The sequence below is a fragment of the Orycteropus afer genome, unplaced genomic scaffold, assembly GCF_000298275.1.
Source record: "Orycteropus afer afer isolate SDZICR_OR568_19922 unplaced genomic scaffold, OryAfe1.0 scaffold00075, whole genome shotgun sequence".
Taxonomy (NCBI): domain Eukaryota; kingdom Metazoa; phylum Chordata; class Mammalia; order Tubulidentata; family Orycteropodidae; genus Orycteropus; species Orycteropus afer.
The window spans coordinates 1714535-1733487 of NW_006921662.1; the positions used below are offsets into that span (position 1 = coordinate 1714535).

General features: G+C 36.2%; 1 protein-coding gene across 1 annotated transcript in view; it reads left to right on the top strand.

Moving 5' to 3' along the window:
* The window catches only part of CRB1 (crumbs cell polarity complex component 1), a 315639-nt gene that overhangs the window by 108191 nt on the left and 188495 nt on the right, over nucleotides 1–18953 (top strand). The window contains exons 4-5 of the mRNA XM_042780974.1: nucleotides 1322–1461; nucleotides 11574–11756. Coding sequence (XP_042636908.1) covers nucleotides 1322–1461; nucleotides 11574–11756 — 323 coding nt within the window. The remainder of the gene's footprint in view (nucleotides 1–1321; nucleotides 1462–11573; nucleotides 11757–18953) is intronic.

The following is an 18953-nucleotide window of genomic DNA, read 5'->3' on the forward strand; positions in this document are numbered from 1 at the left end:
CATTTGGCTAATATTTCAGGTATTAGTGAAGTTCTAATATCTATCTGTATGGCATGAGGGGTTAAGAGCTTGACTATTTATGCAAAGGTTGCTATCTGAATATACCCAGAAGCACTGGGGAAGAAAGGCCTGGTTATCTGCTCCCAAAATGTCATAACCTTGAAAACCCTATGGAGCACTTTCTACTTTGTATACATAGGTCACATGAGTTGGCATGGATTCAATGGCAACTGGTTTGGTTTTGGAATATCTGTGTTTAGTGGTAAATATGCACAGTCATGGTGAATAGGACTCTAATGGCTTTATCTTTTCTTCCTAGGACTACTTTAGTAGTCCTAGGGTAGTACAGGTGGCTAAGCGCTGGACTAAAGGTTGAAATTTAGAACTCACCCAGAAGCACCTGGGAAGACAGGTCTGGAGACCTGCTTCCGAAAGGGCACAGCCTTGAAAACCCTATGGAGCAGTTCTACTCTGCCCACATGGGGCCACCATGAGTCAGGATCAACTCAATGACAAGCAACAACAATACCAATAGATACTTATTTTATCTAAACTGCATATGTTCACCTATGTTTTTACAGTACTAAAACCTTGAGGAGATTTAATCTAAATTAAAAGCCTCCTCTTGATGAAGTCAACAACTTTCCCCATCAGATGTTTTAGCCAGGAAGCAGGAGCTCTGGTGAATGTATCTGACCGAGACTGTCAGATAATCATCAACAAATGATCAAAAATGTGGTGCTAAATTATTCTTGTGATTTAAAAATAAGAGAAAATCATAAGTCGCAACTGATTTAATGAGGTCTGATTTTTTTGTAATGTGTTGTTTCATTTTTCATGAAGAACCTTATTAATCGGCCCTATAAATAAAAGAGTGCCATAATGATATTAATCATTCTTTACTGCCTTCAAAATATTAACAATTTTATTTAGAACTATTTAATAGCAATTTATTCAATGCCTCCTGATGCTTGAGAGATGGAGCTTTCTTCCTTACAGGCACATTTCACCCTCTGACATGCATAATATCATCTTCAATTTATGGATGAGAAAACTGAAGGAAACAATCATGGTTTCCAAATAAGTTTACATGAAGCTGTATTATAAATTTAAAACAAAGTAAATGTTTTCTAATGATAATGCATTAATAGGAAACTCATAATACTTTCAGGCCTATTAGAGCCACTTCCTGAGATTTTGATGTAAGTATTAAGACTGTACCATTAACCTCAAGTTGATGGACAGGTAAAGAGGACAGGAAAAAGATAATTTATCTTAATATGACCAAGAGTTGACATGAAACTTTCATTTTACTCTCCAGATATAACTGTAACTGCACGGGTAGTGGATTCACAGGGATACACTGTGAGACCTTGATGCCTCTGTGTTGGTCAAAACCCTGTCATAATAATGCTACATGTGAGAACAGTGTTGACAATTACACTTGTCACTGCTGGCCTGGTAAGTGACAATATAAATTCCACCATTTTTTTTTTCTCTTAGAATAGAAACAAATCTTTTGTATAAAAGTAAAACTAAAATTTCTTCTTGTTAAAGGTTTAAAATCAACTTTCTTCTAGTTATTGTAGTTTAATTTAACTGTGCTTTTCAACGTTTATACATACCTCCTGCTATGCTAAGCGTTATCTGAAGTAGGTGAGCAACCTGCCCAGTAATCAGAACTCTCTAGAAGAAACAGATGGAGAAAATCAATCAAATGACAAAATTCAGCATCTTCATAGAGAAAAAAATCACTGACAGATGCTTCCTTTGCTTCTAAAATATTCTCTTAGACACCTGGAAAGGGTAGAAATCCATGAAATAATGTTGAAATCCTAGGAGTTTGTCTTATAATTCATGGAATCAGTCAACATGGTTATGATGATACCCACAGAGGGTATAGAATAATATTCCAGAAATAGGAGAATTCTCCTAGGAACCTATAACACAAAGAAGAATTCAAATTAAGCATACATTAACCACAGCCAGAAATTACACATAAATGGTAATGAGAAGGCTTTATGGAACTCTAGACTAGAGTGTAAAGTTGATGTCAGAATAACTAGAAAATAGTATGCAACACTTGACTCAATGCTGATGTTAATTGGCAAGTAACCTACTTGACATACTTTTAGTTTAAATCTCCCTAGAATTTCATGATTGAAATGAAAGGTACAGCATCTCCTCTCTTCTTTCTTGATTTACTGAAAAATAAATGATAAATTTATGATTTTTCAAGGTTTGTTTATATAAGCTTGGAGTCCCTGGGTGGTGCGAATGGTTAATGGCTCAGATATTAACTTTGAGGTTGGAAGTTTGGGTCCATCCAGAGCTACCTCAGAAGAAAGTCATGACAACCTACATCCGAAACATCAGCCATTGAAAACTCTGTGGACCACAGTTCTTTCTGACACATATAGGGTCTCCATGAACCAGAATCAACTCAACAAACATAGTTTTTCAGTTACATAACTGTACTAATCATCTATCTCTCGCCCCATTTATTTTTCTAAATTATTTATTTATTTATTTATTTTTAAGAAGAGAATAATCCTGTGTTTGGGGACAAAACAGGGAGATAGGAGTCTATGGCTAGTAGCTTTGGTTGAAAGATGTTCCACTGCTTAAGGAACTTTTAATGTTTTTGATTAAAGGTATTTTGTAGGTAATAACAATGAAAATAGAAAATGAAGCTTAGAATATTTTTTGGTTCAGAAATCTATGTATGTTGTATGTCCCCCTACTTCCAGAGAATTGATAGGACATGTCAGCTATCCTTTTTTGTTGCTTCACTTAGATCCTGAAAAGTTTCCAAAACAAATTGCTCCATATTCTTGTCATCAACCAACACTCATGAAGTGACTCTGACCAGAGGCAGAGGGTGGAGTGGACAGTGTCACAATAGGAAAGGTCCACTACTTATTAGCTGAGTGAACTTGGGTGAGTTACTTCTTAGACTGTAGGTTCATCATCTACAAAAGAGGGATAAAAGTAGTTTACTTGTAGTGCTGTTGTAGAGAGTAAAATTATAGAGTCTGGCACATATTGTTATTGGTATTGTTGGCTGCTGTCGAATTGGTTCCAACTCAAAGACCCTATATGACAGAGTAGAATCTCCCCCATAGATTTTCCTAGGCTATAATCTTTACAGGAGGAAATCACCACATCTCTTCTCCTGTGGAGCCACTGATGAGTTTGAACTACTGAGCTTTTGATTAGTAGCTGAGTAGTTAACCATTGAACCACAGAGATCCTTTGGCAAACATTAGGCACTCAAAAAAGAGCAACTATTATTAAAACTGAGTTCTTGACCAGAAAGTGTGAATTAGGTAGGAGAGCTAGTTTTAGCTCTCTAGGGGGTTTGTAATGGAGTTGTAGAGTTAAGAAAACCTGCCTAAAAAGATAGTGTTCTGTTCATTCATAGATTCAATCAATTAAGCCACATAGATTCATGTTCCCACTATATATATCAAGGAATCAAAAAGACATGGTATTTTCTTCTTCTAAGAAGCTGTAATTCTGGTAGGGAGACAATGTACAAAAATGTACATAGTGAAGTAATGGATATAAGAAGGAGTTATAATGAATTCTGTTAAAGACAATAAGGAGACAAGAAGTGCAGAGGTGACTTAACAAAGAGGCACCATTTTAAAACATGAGAGATGACTAGGTATGTACCAGAAATATACTCACAAACCGTTTGACTTTGGACAAGTTATTTACTGTTGTGTACCTCAGTTTCGTCATCTACAAGGATCCTCAAGAATAAGCAGAGATGATAGTAATACCCACCTCTTAGCATTGTTTTGAAATAAATACAGTACAGTATATAAAGTTCCTAGCTCAGCCTGCTTCAAATTAAGTCCTCAATAAATGTTAACTAGATAGCAAATCAGAAAGTTGACCATACTAGGCCTTGTGGCTAGCACATAGTAACTCATTACTTACTTAAGGAAAGAAGAGAGGAAGTAGAAAAAGAAGGAAGGAAGAGAGGTAGGCAGGTGCCTACAAAGAAAAGAACATGTTCAATTGTGGAATTTTAAGTGATTATTCAAAAAACACTGACATATGTAGGGATACTGGTAGAGAGATGGGACTGGAGGGAAAGACTGAAGTCTGATTGCACTGTTACATTTCTACCTTAAAAATTATGGGGGAAGTGACATAATAAGACCTGTTAATTTTTTAAAAACTGTCAGACTACCATATGACCCAGCCCTGTTCACAATAGCCTAAAGGTGTAAACAACCTAAATACCCATCAACAGATGAATGGATAATCAAAATGTTATCTATCTATCTATCTATATATAACAAAATGTTTTATATATACATATATATATATATATATATTTGTTGTTGTTGTTATTTGCCATCGAGTCGGCCCTGACTCCTAGCGACCCCTCCTTGGGTTTCCGAGGCAGTTATCACTACGGAAGTAGGATTGCCCAACCTTCCTTCCGAGGAGTGGCTGGTGGGTTTGAACTGCCAGCCTCCTATATATATATATAGTGGAATACTTCTCAGCTTGGATAATTGTCTTGTTATCCAACATTTCACATTATGACAATAGGAAAAAAAATCAACCATCTGACTATTTCACATTAACAACATGTATCAGGAAGTAATGGATGCTTACTTAGGTGCTAGGCAATAGTAACACTGGCTGTGATGGTTAAGGTTATGTGTCAACTAGGCTGAGCCATGATTCTCAGTGGTTTGACAGTTATGCTATATTTTGGCAATTAAGTAATGATGTAGTCATCTTTCATTTTGTGATCTGATGTGGCAATCTTCCATTTTCTTGAAACACCAATTTTCACATAATGACCTGGTCTTTGAAACCTAACCATGTTGACAAGTGAGGAATGTGTGTATGGTGAACAAAACAAGTCTGTCACAAAAGGGCAAATATTATATGACCTCATATAAATAAAAAGACAAAAAAGGCAAGTGTATAGAAAAATAAATTTATTAGTGGTTAAGGAGGGAGAAGGAAAGGGGGGTTAATGGTGACAGGAAAAAATTCATTGATTAAGGGTAGGGTTGCACAGCCAGTTATTGTAATTGCTGTAATAAGCTGAGTACCTGTAAAGAGTTGAATTGGCAAAAGTAGTTTGATATATATATTTAAAACAATGACAAAAAATTAGTTGCTGAGGCTTCTTATGTACAACCAAACATCTCGTGAGATTTGATTCCTTGGTTTTGAGGTTTAGGGTCATGTTTTCAAGGAACTTCCCAGTTATTGACATAATAGTGTGCTTAGTGCTTCTGTTCTACCTCCTAGTTCATTGTATAGTTCCTGGGGTCTTAAAAGCTTACAAGCATCCATCCAAAGCACAACAATTGGTCTCTATTCACCTGGAGCAAAAGAGGAAAAAGGAGAGTCAGGAATAGGAGATAGATATTTAATGTGTGGCTAATTACCTCCATGAAAGCCTACCCCTTTTGCCACAAAACGAGAATTGGATGGTAACTGGTTATCATTACTGAAAATTTTGATCAAAGAGTGCATAGAAAAATTCTAATCAAAAGGGGGAAAATGTGTGATAGAATTTCAGATTGTCATGGAGTCTAGACTTTCTGGAACCATGGAGGGTGGATGAAACTCTGAAACAATTGCCCTAAGATAACCTTTAAACCTTAAACCAAAAATTTCCCCTGAAATCATCTTAAAAAGGAACAAAAGTTTAGCTTAAAAGCAAAAAAGGTGTACCTTGAGCATTATGCTCTTTTAAAAACTATCTATATGGGATCAAAAGGGAGCTCTGGTAGCATAGTGGGTAGGCATTTGGATGCTAACCAGAAGGTCAGCAGTTTAAACCCATCAGCTGCTCCATGGGAGGAAGATGAGGCAATCTACTTCCATAAAGATTTATAGCCTTAGAAACCCAATGGGGGTTGCTACGAGTTGGAATCAATTCAATGACAGTGGTTTTTGTTTGTTTTTAAAACGGGATCAAATTGACAAGAGCAACTAAAAAGATGAGATACGAAGTTTAGGGGGCAGTGAATTTATGTTAATGAGGATGGAACAACTCAGAAAAGGAGGGTGAGAATTGCTGCACAACTTGAATGTGATTTTATTTTCCTCCTTCAACTGTAAGTTTCTTTTTCAGATGACTGAGTAAGCCTCCAAGCATAGTATGTAATTTTAATAATCAATGCCACTAAATTGTAAATGGGAAAACTGTCGAATTGGTGTATGTTTTGCTGTGTGTATTTTCAACAACAACAAATAAAGTTGAGAAGAAATAAAGAGCTTTGTGGCAGCTTAGTGGAAGATGATTGAGGAAAACAAACCTGAAGGCAGAGAATCCAGTTAGAGGATTCTGCAGCAATTTTAAACAACTAATTGCAAGCTGGGAGGAAACTGATGCTTCAGTTTGCATGAACTAAGGCAACAACAGTACTAGAAATGTAAGTAACAGGATATATAGAATCATTTAGGTGGTGAAAATGATAGGGTGATTAAGAAAGTAGGATAGATGGAGGACAATTCTGTTTCTGGGTTTCTATCTTGGGTCACTGAACGGATGGTGATTTTGCCTAATGGAAAATTTAGGATGTCTTTATACCCTATTCTCACTGTTATGTATAAAGGGATTTAATCCTTCAAACTGCTATATAGATCTAAGAAAAAGAAACCACTCATTTGGATCATGAAACCACTGCCACTAAAAGCAACAGTGAGAATCCACTGCTATAATCACCTAGGGGACTCATTTCAAAAGTGATTACGAGAAGTGTTAGTCACCTCAAATGCCAACCTAATATAAGTTTTCCCATTACTTAAATATGATTGAATTAGTTAGTAAAAACAAAACAAAACAAAAAAATAATATAAAAGCCCTAGGGATTTGATCCAAAGAAACTCTTGTTTCTTTGCACAGAGTTTTATAGAAAAACTTATTAAAACTATTGAATATAGCCTTGACTGAAAGAGTCTATTTGTAGACATGGTTAAAGGGAACAGCAAATAAAATCCCCACAGGGCCCTGGTGGTGAGGACAGGACTGGCACGACTATAAATCAGAACCTTCCTAATGTTCACAATATGAATGAGATAATGCATGAGCCAGAAAAGCACAAAAGTGTTTATGGAGGTCCTAAATTATTTCTTAACCTAGTCTATGAGTTTTGAGACTTAGAATGAGAAGAAAATTGAAAATTAGTACAAGAAATTTTCTTTACAGAGTTCAATGTAGCACAACAATGTTTGTATATAAAAAATTACTTAGTGCATATTTTTTATGTCTTTAAGCATGAAATAAAAATATTTAATAATAGACATTCAAGTTAAAGATAGGAGGTTTCTTCAGGGATTTGCTATAAAGGATTGTGGGGTCTAGCTCTAACATGTATTTTATTTTTCTCCTTCAACTGTAAGTTTCTTCTTCAGATGACTGAGTAAGCCCCCAAGGGTAATATGTAACATATTTATTATACTATTAAGCATCTGAATTTATGTTGTGGTTATATTTTGATATATGAACCCATTTATATTGTTATTAAAATTGCATAAAGAGGAGGTAGTTGGAAAAATGGTGGCATCGGCAGATCTAAGGTCCTGTCTCTGCCACACAAGCACCAAGAACAGCTAGAAATTTCTACTCTCAACTCAGTAAGAACTCTGAAAGGTATGCAGACGATTGCAGCAACTAATTGAAAGCTGATGGGGTAAAAAGGCAACTTTTTAAGGATTAAAAAAACAAAAAACTCACTGCCGTTGAGTCATTTCTGTCTCATAGCAACCCCTCCTTGGGTTTCCAGGTGGTTTCTTTAAGGAAGTAGTTTGCCCAATCTTCCTTCCAAGGAGTGGCTGGTGGGTTTGAACAGCCAGCCTTCTGGTTAGCAGTCAAATGCTTTAGGCACTATGCCACTAGAGCTAAAAAACATTTTTTTTTTCCCTAGTGTCTCCTCCCATCTCCACCCGGTGCTCTCTGAGAATTTGTGCTCTCAGAGGGACTCACTCCCTGGCCTCTGGAGTGAACAGGGCAGACTTTGCTGGTGGACCATTTGTCTGTTCTGATCCATCTGGGAGCTACCTGAAAGACTGAAGCCTTGGTCAGGTCTGCATTGGAGCGCACACACGTTGGGGAAGGGAAGGGAGTTGTAAACAAAGACTGAAAGTTGTGACCACCTGAGACTTTCCTACTGAAATTAACATTTCCAAAAGCACTCTGCATACAGAGAAACTGAAAAAGCTACATGCATGCCTAGAGCAAATATATTGTAATATTTTAATATATCACTTTCAAAAAAAAGTCACAAGGCAACAAAAAACTGGAAATGATGGCCCATTCAAAAGGACAAGACAAAGGGAGTAAAATTATCTCTAAGGAAACTTAGATAATTGACAGAATAGAAAACTTTAAAACAACAGTAAAAATTCAGAGTTAAGGGAAAACATACATGGTCAAAGAAATAAAGGAAATCAGGAAGACAATACATGAACAAAATGAGAATGAAGAGGTAGACACTATTGAAAGAAAACAATAGGATTAGTGGAACTAAAAAATACATGGAATTGAAATGAAAAATGGAGGGACTGGACAGCAGTTTTGAGTAGGCAGAAAAAGAATCAGCAAACTAGAGAAAAAGACATTTCAAAAACCAAAGATAAAGAGAGAGTACTGAAAGCTGCAAGAGAGAAGTGAATTGCCCCATACAAGACCTCCTCAAGATTAAATGCCAATTTCTTCATACAGAACTAAGAGGACACAAAGAAAATATCTTAAAAATATACAAAAAAGGAAAGGGGAAAGGAATCAAATTGTTCACAAGAAGAAATCAATTAAGCACAAATGAAGGCAGCATTGGAGGAGTTGAGGGGCAAAAAAAGTAAGACACCAAAAATAAACAGCAAAGTGGCAGAAGTAATTCTTGCCTTATCAGTATTTATTTTAAACGTAATGGATTAAATTCTCCAATTAAAAGGCAAAGAGTGGTAGAATGGATTTAACAAAAAAAAAAAAAGGCCCATTTATATGCTGTGTACAAAAGACACATCTTAGACTCAAAGACATAAATAGGTTGAAAGTAAAATATTAAAAAAATATTCCATACAAATAGTAAGCAAAAGAGAGTGCTGGAGTGACTATATCATATATACCTAATATCAGAGCCCCAAAATATATGAAGCAAACACTAACGGAATTGAAAGGAAAAATAGTGAGATCTACATGAATAGTTGGAAACTTAATGCACCACTTTCAATAATGATAAGATCATCAAGAAAAGCTATCAATACAGAAACAGAGGTTTTGAAGAACACTATAAACCAACTAGACCTAATGGTTATACATAGAATACTCTACCCAGCAACAGCCCAACACACATTCTTCTCCAGGGCACAGGGATTATTCTTTAGGAGAGACCATATGGTAGAGCACAAAACAAGTCTCAATTAATTTAAAAAGATTGAAATCTACAAAGTATCTTCTCTAATCACAGTAGAATGAAACATAAAATAAACAATGGAAAGAAAACTGGAAAATTCACAAATATGAGGACATTAAATAGCACATATTAAGCAAACAATGGGTCAAGGAAGAATAAGAGAAATCAGGAAATATTTAGAGTCAAATGAAAATGAAATCACAACATACTAAAAAGTTCTTGGGGTTTTAAATATCACATAGGCCCAAGGGAAGTAAAGATGAAATGTGGTAAAATAAGAATGTTGAGGTATGCAGGGGGCTTGATCATGCTGGAAATGCTAGGTCATGTTAAGAATTTTGCATTTTATTCTATGTGAAAGGGGAAATCATTGATTTTTTTAAAAAAATAAAGAAATAGCATACCTGAATTACACGTTTTACAATTTTTTATTATAGATTTTATTTAAAAGCATATCTCTCAGCTGAGTTAGTGACATTTTAAGTCACTTAGTTGACTGGTCAACTATAAAGTCCCTTGTATTGCCAAGTTGAATTGTGGTCCTTTAACCACTTCATGCATTTCCCTCACCATCTTACAATATGAATCATATTGTCCTCGTCCCAGTCATCAGTGTCCTACTATATTTACATTTTGGTATAGTATTATTCCTAATACATGAATAACTCTTATAAATCAATGAGAAAACAGTCTAATAGAAAACCAGGAAAAACATATGAATCATAAATTCACAGACCCCAAAACTCAAACATAACCCACTGCCATCGAGTCAATTCTAACCCATTGTGACTCTGTAGGACAGAAGAGAACTGCTCCATAGGTCTCATCTTTCTCCTAGGGAGCAGCTGGTGGGTTTGAACCACCAAACTTTTGGTTAGCAGCCTAAGCCATTGTACCACCAGAACGCCTATAAATTCATAGAAGGGACATATAAATGCCGCCAAAAAACTTGAAGAAATGTTAAACTACGTAATAAACAGGGAAAATGTAAACCAAGAAAACAATGAGTTACTATTTGCCATACAACCAACTGGCAAAATTTTTAAAATTTGGTGACACCAAATACCTGCAAGAGTTTAGAGCCAAGTGAACATTCATCTGCTGCTATTAGGTATGCAAATGGTACAATTACCTTATAGGAGTGTGTCAGCATATATTTAAAATAAAAAACGTACCTTAGTAATAGCCCAGAAATCCTACTTCTAGGCATAGACCTGAGTTTTACACTCAAACACATATATAAGGAGGCATATATAAGGACATTTATTGCAGTATTGCTTCTGACAGCAAAAATGTGTATAAAACCAGTAAGGGGATGATTAAGTTATAGTAAATCCATATTACAGAATATTTGTTAGTTAAAAATTTTATGAGTTAGGCCTAATTCAATATAATATCATTATGTTATAAACACCCACACCCACATACTACATATGTATGTGTATGTAAGTATGCATACATATACACACACACGTACACACACACACACACACACACACACATATATATATATATATATATATATATACATTTTTTTTTTTTTACAGGTACACTTGTATGTATGTGAAAGCAAAGAAACAGTACCGGAAGAGAACTTTCTTTTATACTGAATATTTTCATTTTTATAAACTAATAAATCATTCAAATCTTATCACTTTTATTCTTGGCTCTAATAAAATATTCTAGCTAAATCTATACAAATATAAAATAATTTACTATTCTCTCTCAAGACGTGACCATTTACCCTTACTTTGAGGTTTGAGAAAAGAATTTAGTGTTGACTGGTACTGCTGACTTCTCAGTTATTCTCTTGTAAAAGATTTTCTTTTCTCCCTTGATAAAATTCAAACAATTGAATTTTTTTGGTGAATTTGGAGTCTCAAATTAGAATGTACAGATTAAATCAAGGTTACCCTAAAGTCCCTTTTAATTTCAACATTAAATCAAATGTTTCTGAAAAGCATTGGCCAGTTTGATACAAGTGATTCCTTGTTACTACTATTTCTTTCCATGTGAGTTTCCTCCTTGCAGATACTCCTTTCTAGCTCCTTTGGGTGGGCACATCATCTTGTTCATTGTTTCCTGCCCAGTGGCTGGCCTCCTTTTAGGCATATGCTATATTGTTTAAAATCTTTAATTCAGTGGCTTCTCTGAATTTTTCTCCTGCAGGATACACAGGAGCCCACTGCGAGACTGACATCAATGAGTGCCTTAGTAACCCCTGCCAGTCGGATGGAGAATGTGTGGAGCTGTCTTTAGAGAAACAATATGGACACATTGCTGAGCTGCCCTCTGCCTTCAGCTACCATGAAGCCTCAGGTTACATCTGTATCTGTCAGCCGGGATTCACAGGTGAGGCCAAGGAGAGGGGCAATGACTTAATTTTCTAGCATTTTATGGAAGACCTAGGATTGAATCAAATGGCATACTAAGTTGTAGTAAAGTCTGTAGTGTGTAAATTCTGTGGTATGGTTAAAAGGGTCCCCCTTGTGGGAATGAGAAATACCTTGTTTGACATATTGTAATTCTGCAACCATGAGGAAAGTGTTAAAAATAGAGATAGAAGAGATGTATGGAAGAACATTTTTATACATTTTACTTAGAATTGGTTCCCAACTCAAATTCTTTACCTTATAAACAGAAACTCTGTGTCTCATGTTATTAAATTTGATAACAATGATAATTTTTTCTTAAATTTGATTTTTAAAAAAATGTTTAGAACAATTATCTAGCCTGAAGTAATATTGAACTGTTTTATAGACAAAGTTGTTCCTCGTATCAAATTTAAAATACACTGTGCTTTTCTACAGCATCTGTACTCTAAAACCCAGAGGAAATTTGCATGTGTGTGTGTGTGTGTGTGTTAGTGTCTGCTGAAAACTTCCTTAAGGTTTGAGATATTCCTCACATTTGCTAATGAATAGCAATTTACCCATATTTACATAGATACCACCAGCAAAACAAATTACAATCTCAGCTTCTTTCTCAACAGATTAAATGATATCTGAGGAAAAGATTTCAGTCGTGGATTTCTGAGAAAAGTAAATGAAAAATAGGAGATAAGTGGGTAGGGGTGTTCTAATAACACTGGGAGTCCCTGTGTAAATGTGTAACACGCCTGACTGCCAACCAAAAAGCTGGAGGTTCAACCTTACTTAGAGGCTTCTTGGAAGAAAGGCCTGGTGATCTACTGAAATATGATCTACTGGAAATGCTACAGAAGTCAGTTCTACTCTGACACACACACTGGTTTTTGTTTTCTATTTACATTTAGGATTACCTTTCTTTTATCATTTTAGTTTTGAAGTGTAATGAACACTGACTGCTTCATGGCTGTTTGCTATGAGCTTTGCTATAGAAAATGCTGTTTATTTCCTTATACACTGTTCCCTCTATAAAAAACACATAGGAGAAAAATTTTTCTAGTGGTAATATAAGTGATATTTTTCTTGAACAACCGCAAGCTTGCATGCTTTTTACCTTAATAAAAAGCACACAAATAAATCTTGACAAATAATAAAAAGCATGAAATAAACCTTGTAATACATCACATTTCTCATCATGCAGGCTGCTAGAAATCCTATAGGTAAACATGGCATCTGCAAGTTTATAGGTCTTTCTGGAATATACTTATAAATTTACCTCAGACTTGGGAATATTTGAATTTCCTGTTTCTGTGTTACCTTTGGCCTTTTTTTTCATATTTATTTCTAATTTATTTGGTCTGGGTGTAGTGTATAAATTTTTGTCAGCTACTTTAAACCTTTTTGGAACAAGGGAAAGGGTTATATATTTATATATTTTTAAATCCTGAGTTTAGGGTTATAAAGTGGAGATTCTGTTAGTTAGAGGCCATTGCTAATATTGTCTCATAGGATAAAAGGCCACTGGGTGACCAATGGATCCACAGCTCCAAATAGGAGAGTAAGTGGGATGTACTGGTAGTGTATTGGATCTGATTTCTGAAGAGCTGCCAAGGATGACTAAATAAGTTAAGAAGTCCTAACTGCCTGAAATCTCTATGACTTAATGAAATAGAAGTTTAAATTTCACTTATGTGAGTTCCAAAATGGGTGATTGTCTTCTAAATGGTGATTCAAGGTTGTAGAAGCCTCTTTTTTTTTTTTCTCATCTTCAAAGAGTGGCTTCCAAGTTTATCCTGCTGTGTGGCAGCAAACCACTGGAGAAGACAAGAAAATGGAAGATTCCCCTAGAAAGGTGTTTATGGGCCAAGTCCTGGAAATAGAGAATATCTCTTCTACCCATCTCCTCAGCATAGTTATATGGTGAAAGTTTACAAAGCAAATTGGATTTCCAATCAACAATTCATACACATTTTGTTTTGTGACATTGATTGCAGTATCCAAAATGTAGAAGCACTCTTCTCATTTCCTCCCTGTGTTAACCATTTCTATCCCTTCTGCCTTCTGAACTTTGTCCCTGGGCAAATGCTGCCCTTTTGATCCCATATGGTTTATGGTTCACCTTATATGCCTGTGTATTGTTTGGCTGAAAGTTGAGCTGCATGGATGAGTTTAGACTTAAAGGATGTCTGAGGGCCATAGTTTTGGGGGTTCCACCCAATCTACATCAGATCAATAAGTCTGATCTTTTCCTTATTATTTTGAACTTTGTTCTACATTTTCCTCCCACTCTATCCAGGACCTTCTATTGTGATTCCTTTCAGAGGGGTCAGCAGTGGTAGCCAGGCACCATCTAGTTCTTCTGGTCTCAGGGTCATAGAAGCTGGGGTTCGCTAGTCCATTAATGCTTTGGGCTAATTGTTTCCTTGAATCTTGATTTTTTTTCACTCTTCTTTGATTTGAATGGGTAGAGACCAATAATTACACCTTACATGGCTGCTCACAAGCTTTAAGGACCCCAGTTGCTACTCACCAATGTAGGATGTAGAACATTGTCTTTGTGGAACTATGCTGTACCAATTGTATTCAGGTCTTCTTCAGTTTTAGTCATCAAAATTCTGTAATTTTCATAGAGATCCTATATATTTTTAAGTTTATTTTTCAGTTTTTTCCCATTAAACACAAGTCTATTGTTTTGATAGAACTACATTTCACTTTAACCATTGTATTGTGTAAGATATTATTTGAATTCTTTTTAATTTCTTTTTTTAATTGTCTTCCACATCATCCAAGGTAATATGTGTCTACCACCAAAGTATACTTTTTTGTGTGTGAAACCTTTGACTTTTTACAATAGTGGTCCTATACAATATTTGACCTTTTGCGATTGACAAATTTCACTCAGCAAAATGTCATCTAGATTCATCCATGTTATGAGATGTGTCACAGATTCATTGACGTTCTTCAACTTTGAGTAGTGTTCCACTGTGTGTATGTACAATAGTTGAACTATTCATCTGTTAATGGAGATTTAGGTTGTTTACAGCTTTTTGCTGCTGTGAATAGTACTACAGTGAACATGAGTGTGCATATATGTGCTCGTTGCATGGCTCTTATTGCTCTAAGATATATACCTAATAGTGGGATTGCTGGATCATATAGTATTTCTATTTCCAGCTATTGAAGGAATTGCCATACTATTTCTACAGTGGTTGCACCATTTTACATACATTTCTACACCCTCACCAGCACTTGTTTTTATTTTTTTATTTTTTAACTTTGCTGTTAGTGCTAGGGTGAAATGATATCTCGTTATTGTTTTGATTTGCATCTCTCTAATGGCTAATGATTGTGAGGGTTTCTTCAAGTGTTTGTTAGCTGCTTGAATGTGTTTGGTGAATTATCTGTCCGTGTCCTCTGCCCATTTTTACTTGGATTGCTAAAGTTTTCTATTAATTTTAGAGACTAGCCCTTGTCTGATATGTTGTTGCCAAATTTTTTTCCTACTCTACAAGTTCTCTTTTAACTCTTTTGGAGAAATCTTTTTTTTTTTTTTTTAATTCTATTGTGATTTGGGTGAAAGTTTACAGTGAAAATTCATCTTACATACAGCAGTTCACATACACTTTGCCTCATGATATTGACTGTAATCTCCCACAATGCAACACCTCTCCTCCCACTTGCTCCCCATAGCCACCTCTTCCCTGTGTCCTTTCCTCCCAGGCACTCCTGCTCCCAGCCCCCCAGCTCTCTCCGTGTGCCCACACAGCCCTTCTATTCTCCCATAATTGATCTCTCCAAGGAGTGTATCTACCTAATGTAAACGTTCAGATCATATGCCTGTCTTCCGTTTGGCTGGAAGCCACGGGAGTGGGATCAATTCCAGACCTGAAGGGCAGCTAGGGGCCATAGCCTCAGGGGTTCCATCAGGCTCATCTTTGGTTTTCTTCATTCATCTTTGCTCTGGACGAGGAGGGACCTGTCGTTGCATCTAGATGGCTGCTTGCAAGCTTTTAAGATCCCAGTTGCTACTCACCAAAGTAAGATGTAGAACAATGTTTTTATATAGTATGTTATGCCAATTGAGCTTGATGTCCCCTACGACCATAGTCCTGAGCCCACAGGTCCAACTACTTTCTCCCTCTGGGTAGCAGGCTGTGGCCAAGAAGTGACTGCACACTTGTCCCTTGTCAGCTCTACTGTATACCTAGAAATGCTTACAGAACATACAAATACACTTGTAGCAATACTGTCTGCCAACCCTATACATGGTCAAGAGCACATTCCTCCCTGCATAGACATATGTAATTGTTCAGCCTGTCCACCCATCTATCCTTGGTAAAATCTTTTGATCCATGTAAGTGTCTAATTTTCAGGAGGTCCCAGTCTTCTGGTGTTTGTGCATTTTTAGTTATCTTCAATAGTGTTTTAAGGTCCCTAAGTTCATCCCTATTTTTTCTTTTATAGTTTTAGGCTTTATGTTCAAGTCTTTGATCCATCTTTAATTTGTTTTTGTACATGTTTGTCCTGTTTCATTTTTCTGCATATAGATCTAAAGTTTTGCCAGCACCATTTACTAAAGAGATTGTCTCTTCCCCATTTAATGAGTTTTGGCCCTTTGTCAAAAATCAACTGACCGTAGGTAGATGGATTTACTTCTTTCTGAGTTCTCAATTCTGTTCCATTGGTCTGTGTGTCTGTCGTTCTACCAGTATCAGGCTTTTTTTTAACTACTGTGGCTATATAGTAGCTTTTGAGATCATGGAGTGTGAAGCCTCCTACCTTGTTCTTATTCTTCGGTAGTGCTTTATTTATCCTGAGTCTCTTTTCATTCCATATAAAATTAGTGATTGGTTTTTCCATATCTGTAAAGAATGATGATGAACTCTAGATCAAGATTGCATTACATCTGTAGTTTGCTTTGGGTAGTATTGCCTTTTTCATGGTGTTAAATTTTCCTATCCTTCAGCCAGTGCCTTAAAATCTCTGTGTATACAGAATAGATATAGGTGCAGATGTGGATATAGATATAGATAACGGTTCTGTTTTTCTAGACAACACTTGATGCAGGAACAACAAGGTTCTTATCACCTATCGTGAATAGAGCCAGTCACCACAACAGGTTGAAGGGGAAAAGCAAAAGATTTATTGAGTATTGATACACGAGGAGACAGACAGAATTGCTTCTCTATAAAAGTCTGTCTTCCTGAGCATAGGGGTAAACATGATTATATAAAGAGATGGGAAGGGGGTTGAGGATCTCTTGGACCACCAAGAGTATCTTTGTTCCTCTTTATCTCAATTGCACCAGACTCAATATTTCTCTTCTCAGGGTTGTCTTGCCCCTTCAGCCTGCAGTTCTCAGATGAAACCAGCCATGGGATAAAGTCATATTCAAAAGAATGTATAAGCAAAAAAACAATCTACAGAAATTAGCATCTGTGAAGAACTCAACTATTCTATTTACCTAAAATGAAGGAGAAGGAAGGAAAAATAGCAAGTTAGGTTTTATAATTAATGTCTGCTTTAATCACGGAAGAGTTCTGGTAGTGTAGTGCCTAAGGCATTTGACTGCTAACCAGAAGGTTAGCAAGCCACTCCGTGGAAGGAAGACTGGGCTATCTACTTCCGTAAAGATTGGCCGCCTCGGAAACCCAAAGGGAGTCACTATGAGTTGGAATTGACTCGATGGCAGTGAGTTAGGTTTTGGTTTTGAGTAAATCATGGCTGCTACTTTGTTAATTCTGCAGTTTTCAGTTAGGGGCCTCTTTAGCCTTCCCTACACTGACATTACCCATATTTCTGCTCTCTCCACTGTTCTTTCTTCCTTTCTGTTGTTCTAAGTTTCCTTTCATCATTGTCATTCTGTTTGAAGAACATCTTCTGGCCATTTTTTAAGATTAGGTACACTAGTGACAATTTTTTTTTTCCGTTTTCTTTCATCTGATAATGTATTTCTCCTTTATTCCTAAAGGATAAATTCTCTAGTTATAGAGTTCATTCTTGATAACATGTGTCTTTCAGCCCTTAAAAAATACTTTTTCACTTCCTTTTGACTTCCATAGTTTCAAATGAAAAATTTACTGTCATTTGAGTTGGTGCTCCTCTATAGTTCATCTATTTCTGGTTGTTTTCAACATTTTTTCTTTGTCTTTAGCTTTGAAATATTTTTCAGGTTTGGCACACAGGTCTTGCCTTACTTTTTTGGGAAGTGGGTCCAATGATAAGTTAATTTTCAGACCCTTTGCAGTATTATTTTAGTGTGGTTGGATTATCCAGTGCTGCTAGATGCAGGGCACCCTATGTCTCTTGTTGAGGGATAGGGAGATCATAGCACCATGGAGCTGAAGAGGCTCCCCTGGCTTAGTGCTTGTTTGGGTGGACTTCTCTATGCATTTAGGAGACAGAGAGCATATTCCAGGCTTGACACTTGTTGCAGAATCTGTTTTTCCAGAGTCTCCCATTCATATGATGCCTCTATGTGGAGAAGAGTCTCAGAAACAGAGGAGAGCACTTCCTCTGATCGCTTATTACCAGTGGGGCTTTCAATCAATTGCCCTTGCCAGTTCTGCTGGGCTTTCTTGGTGTGGTAGGCAAGACTCCCATGCAGTAAAGTGTAGAAACCTTACTTCCATTTAGATGTGTTTCCCAGGTTTAAGTATTATTGTCTTAAGGATAAGATGGTATTATATTTTTATTTTAGTCATTACATATTTAGAAACTCATGATGAGTAGTGTAGTCTATTGTATTTTTCTGTGATGGCCAATTTGTTGTGACACAATCAAATTGTGTCTGTCTCCTACTGATAGTCATCACCTTCTGTTGGACTGAAGATTATATGAATCCCTGATGCTGAATTGTTCTTGAATTCCCGGGGTCTCTAACCAGTTCACCTTCCTCTTCTGCCTCTGAGTTTTATCTAGGAATAGTACCTCTTATGATTTTATTGTGAATTATTTTCAAGGTTTATAGTTTGGAAATAGAGTTATTGTAAGTTTAAATTAGAGTGATTTCTTTAATCTAAATTAAACTGCTTTTCATAGTCCTTTTTCTTGTAAGCATTATAAATGCTAATAAATACTGTTATTTTTATTTACTGCATGTCACATTGAAATTAAAAAAAAATAGAATGGGGGAAAAAAAAAAAAAGGAACAAGGAGAAACAAGTCCACACCCTCTGGACCA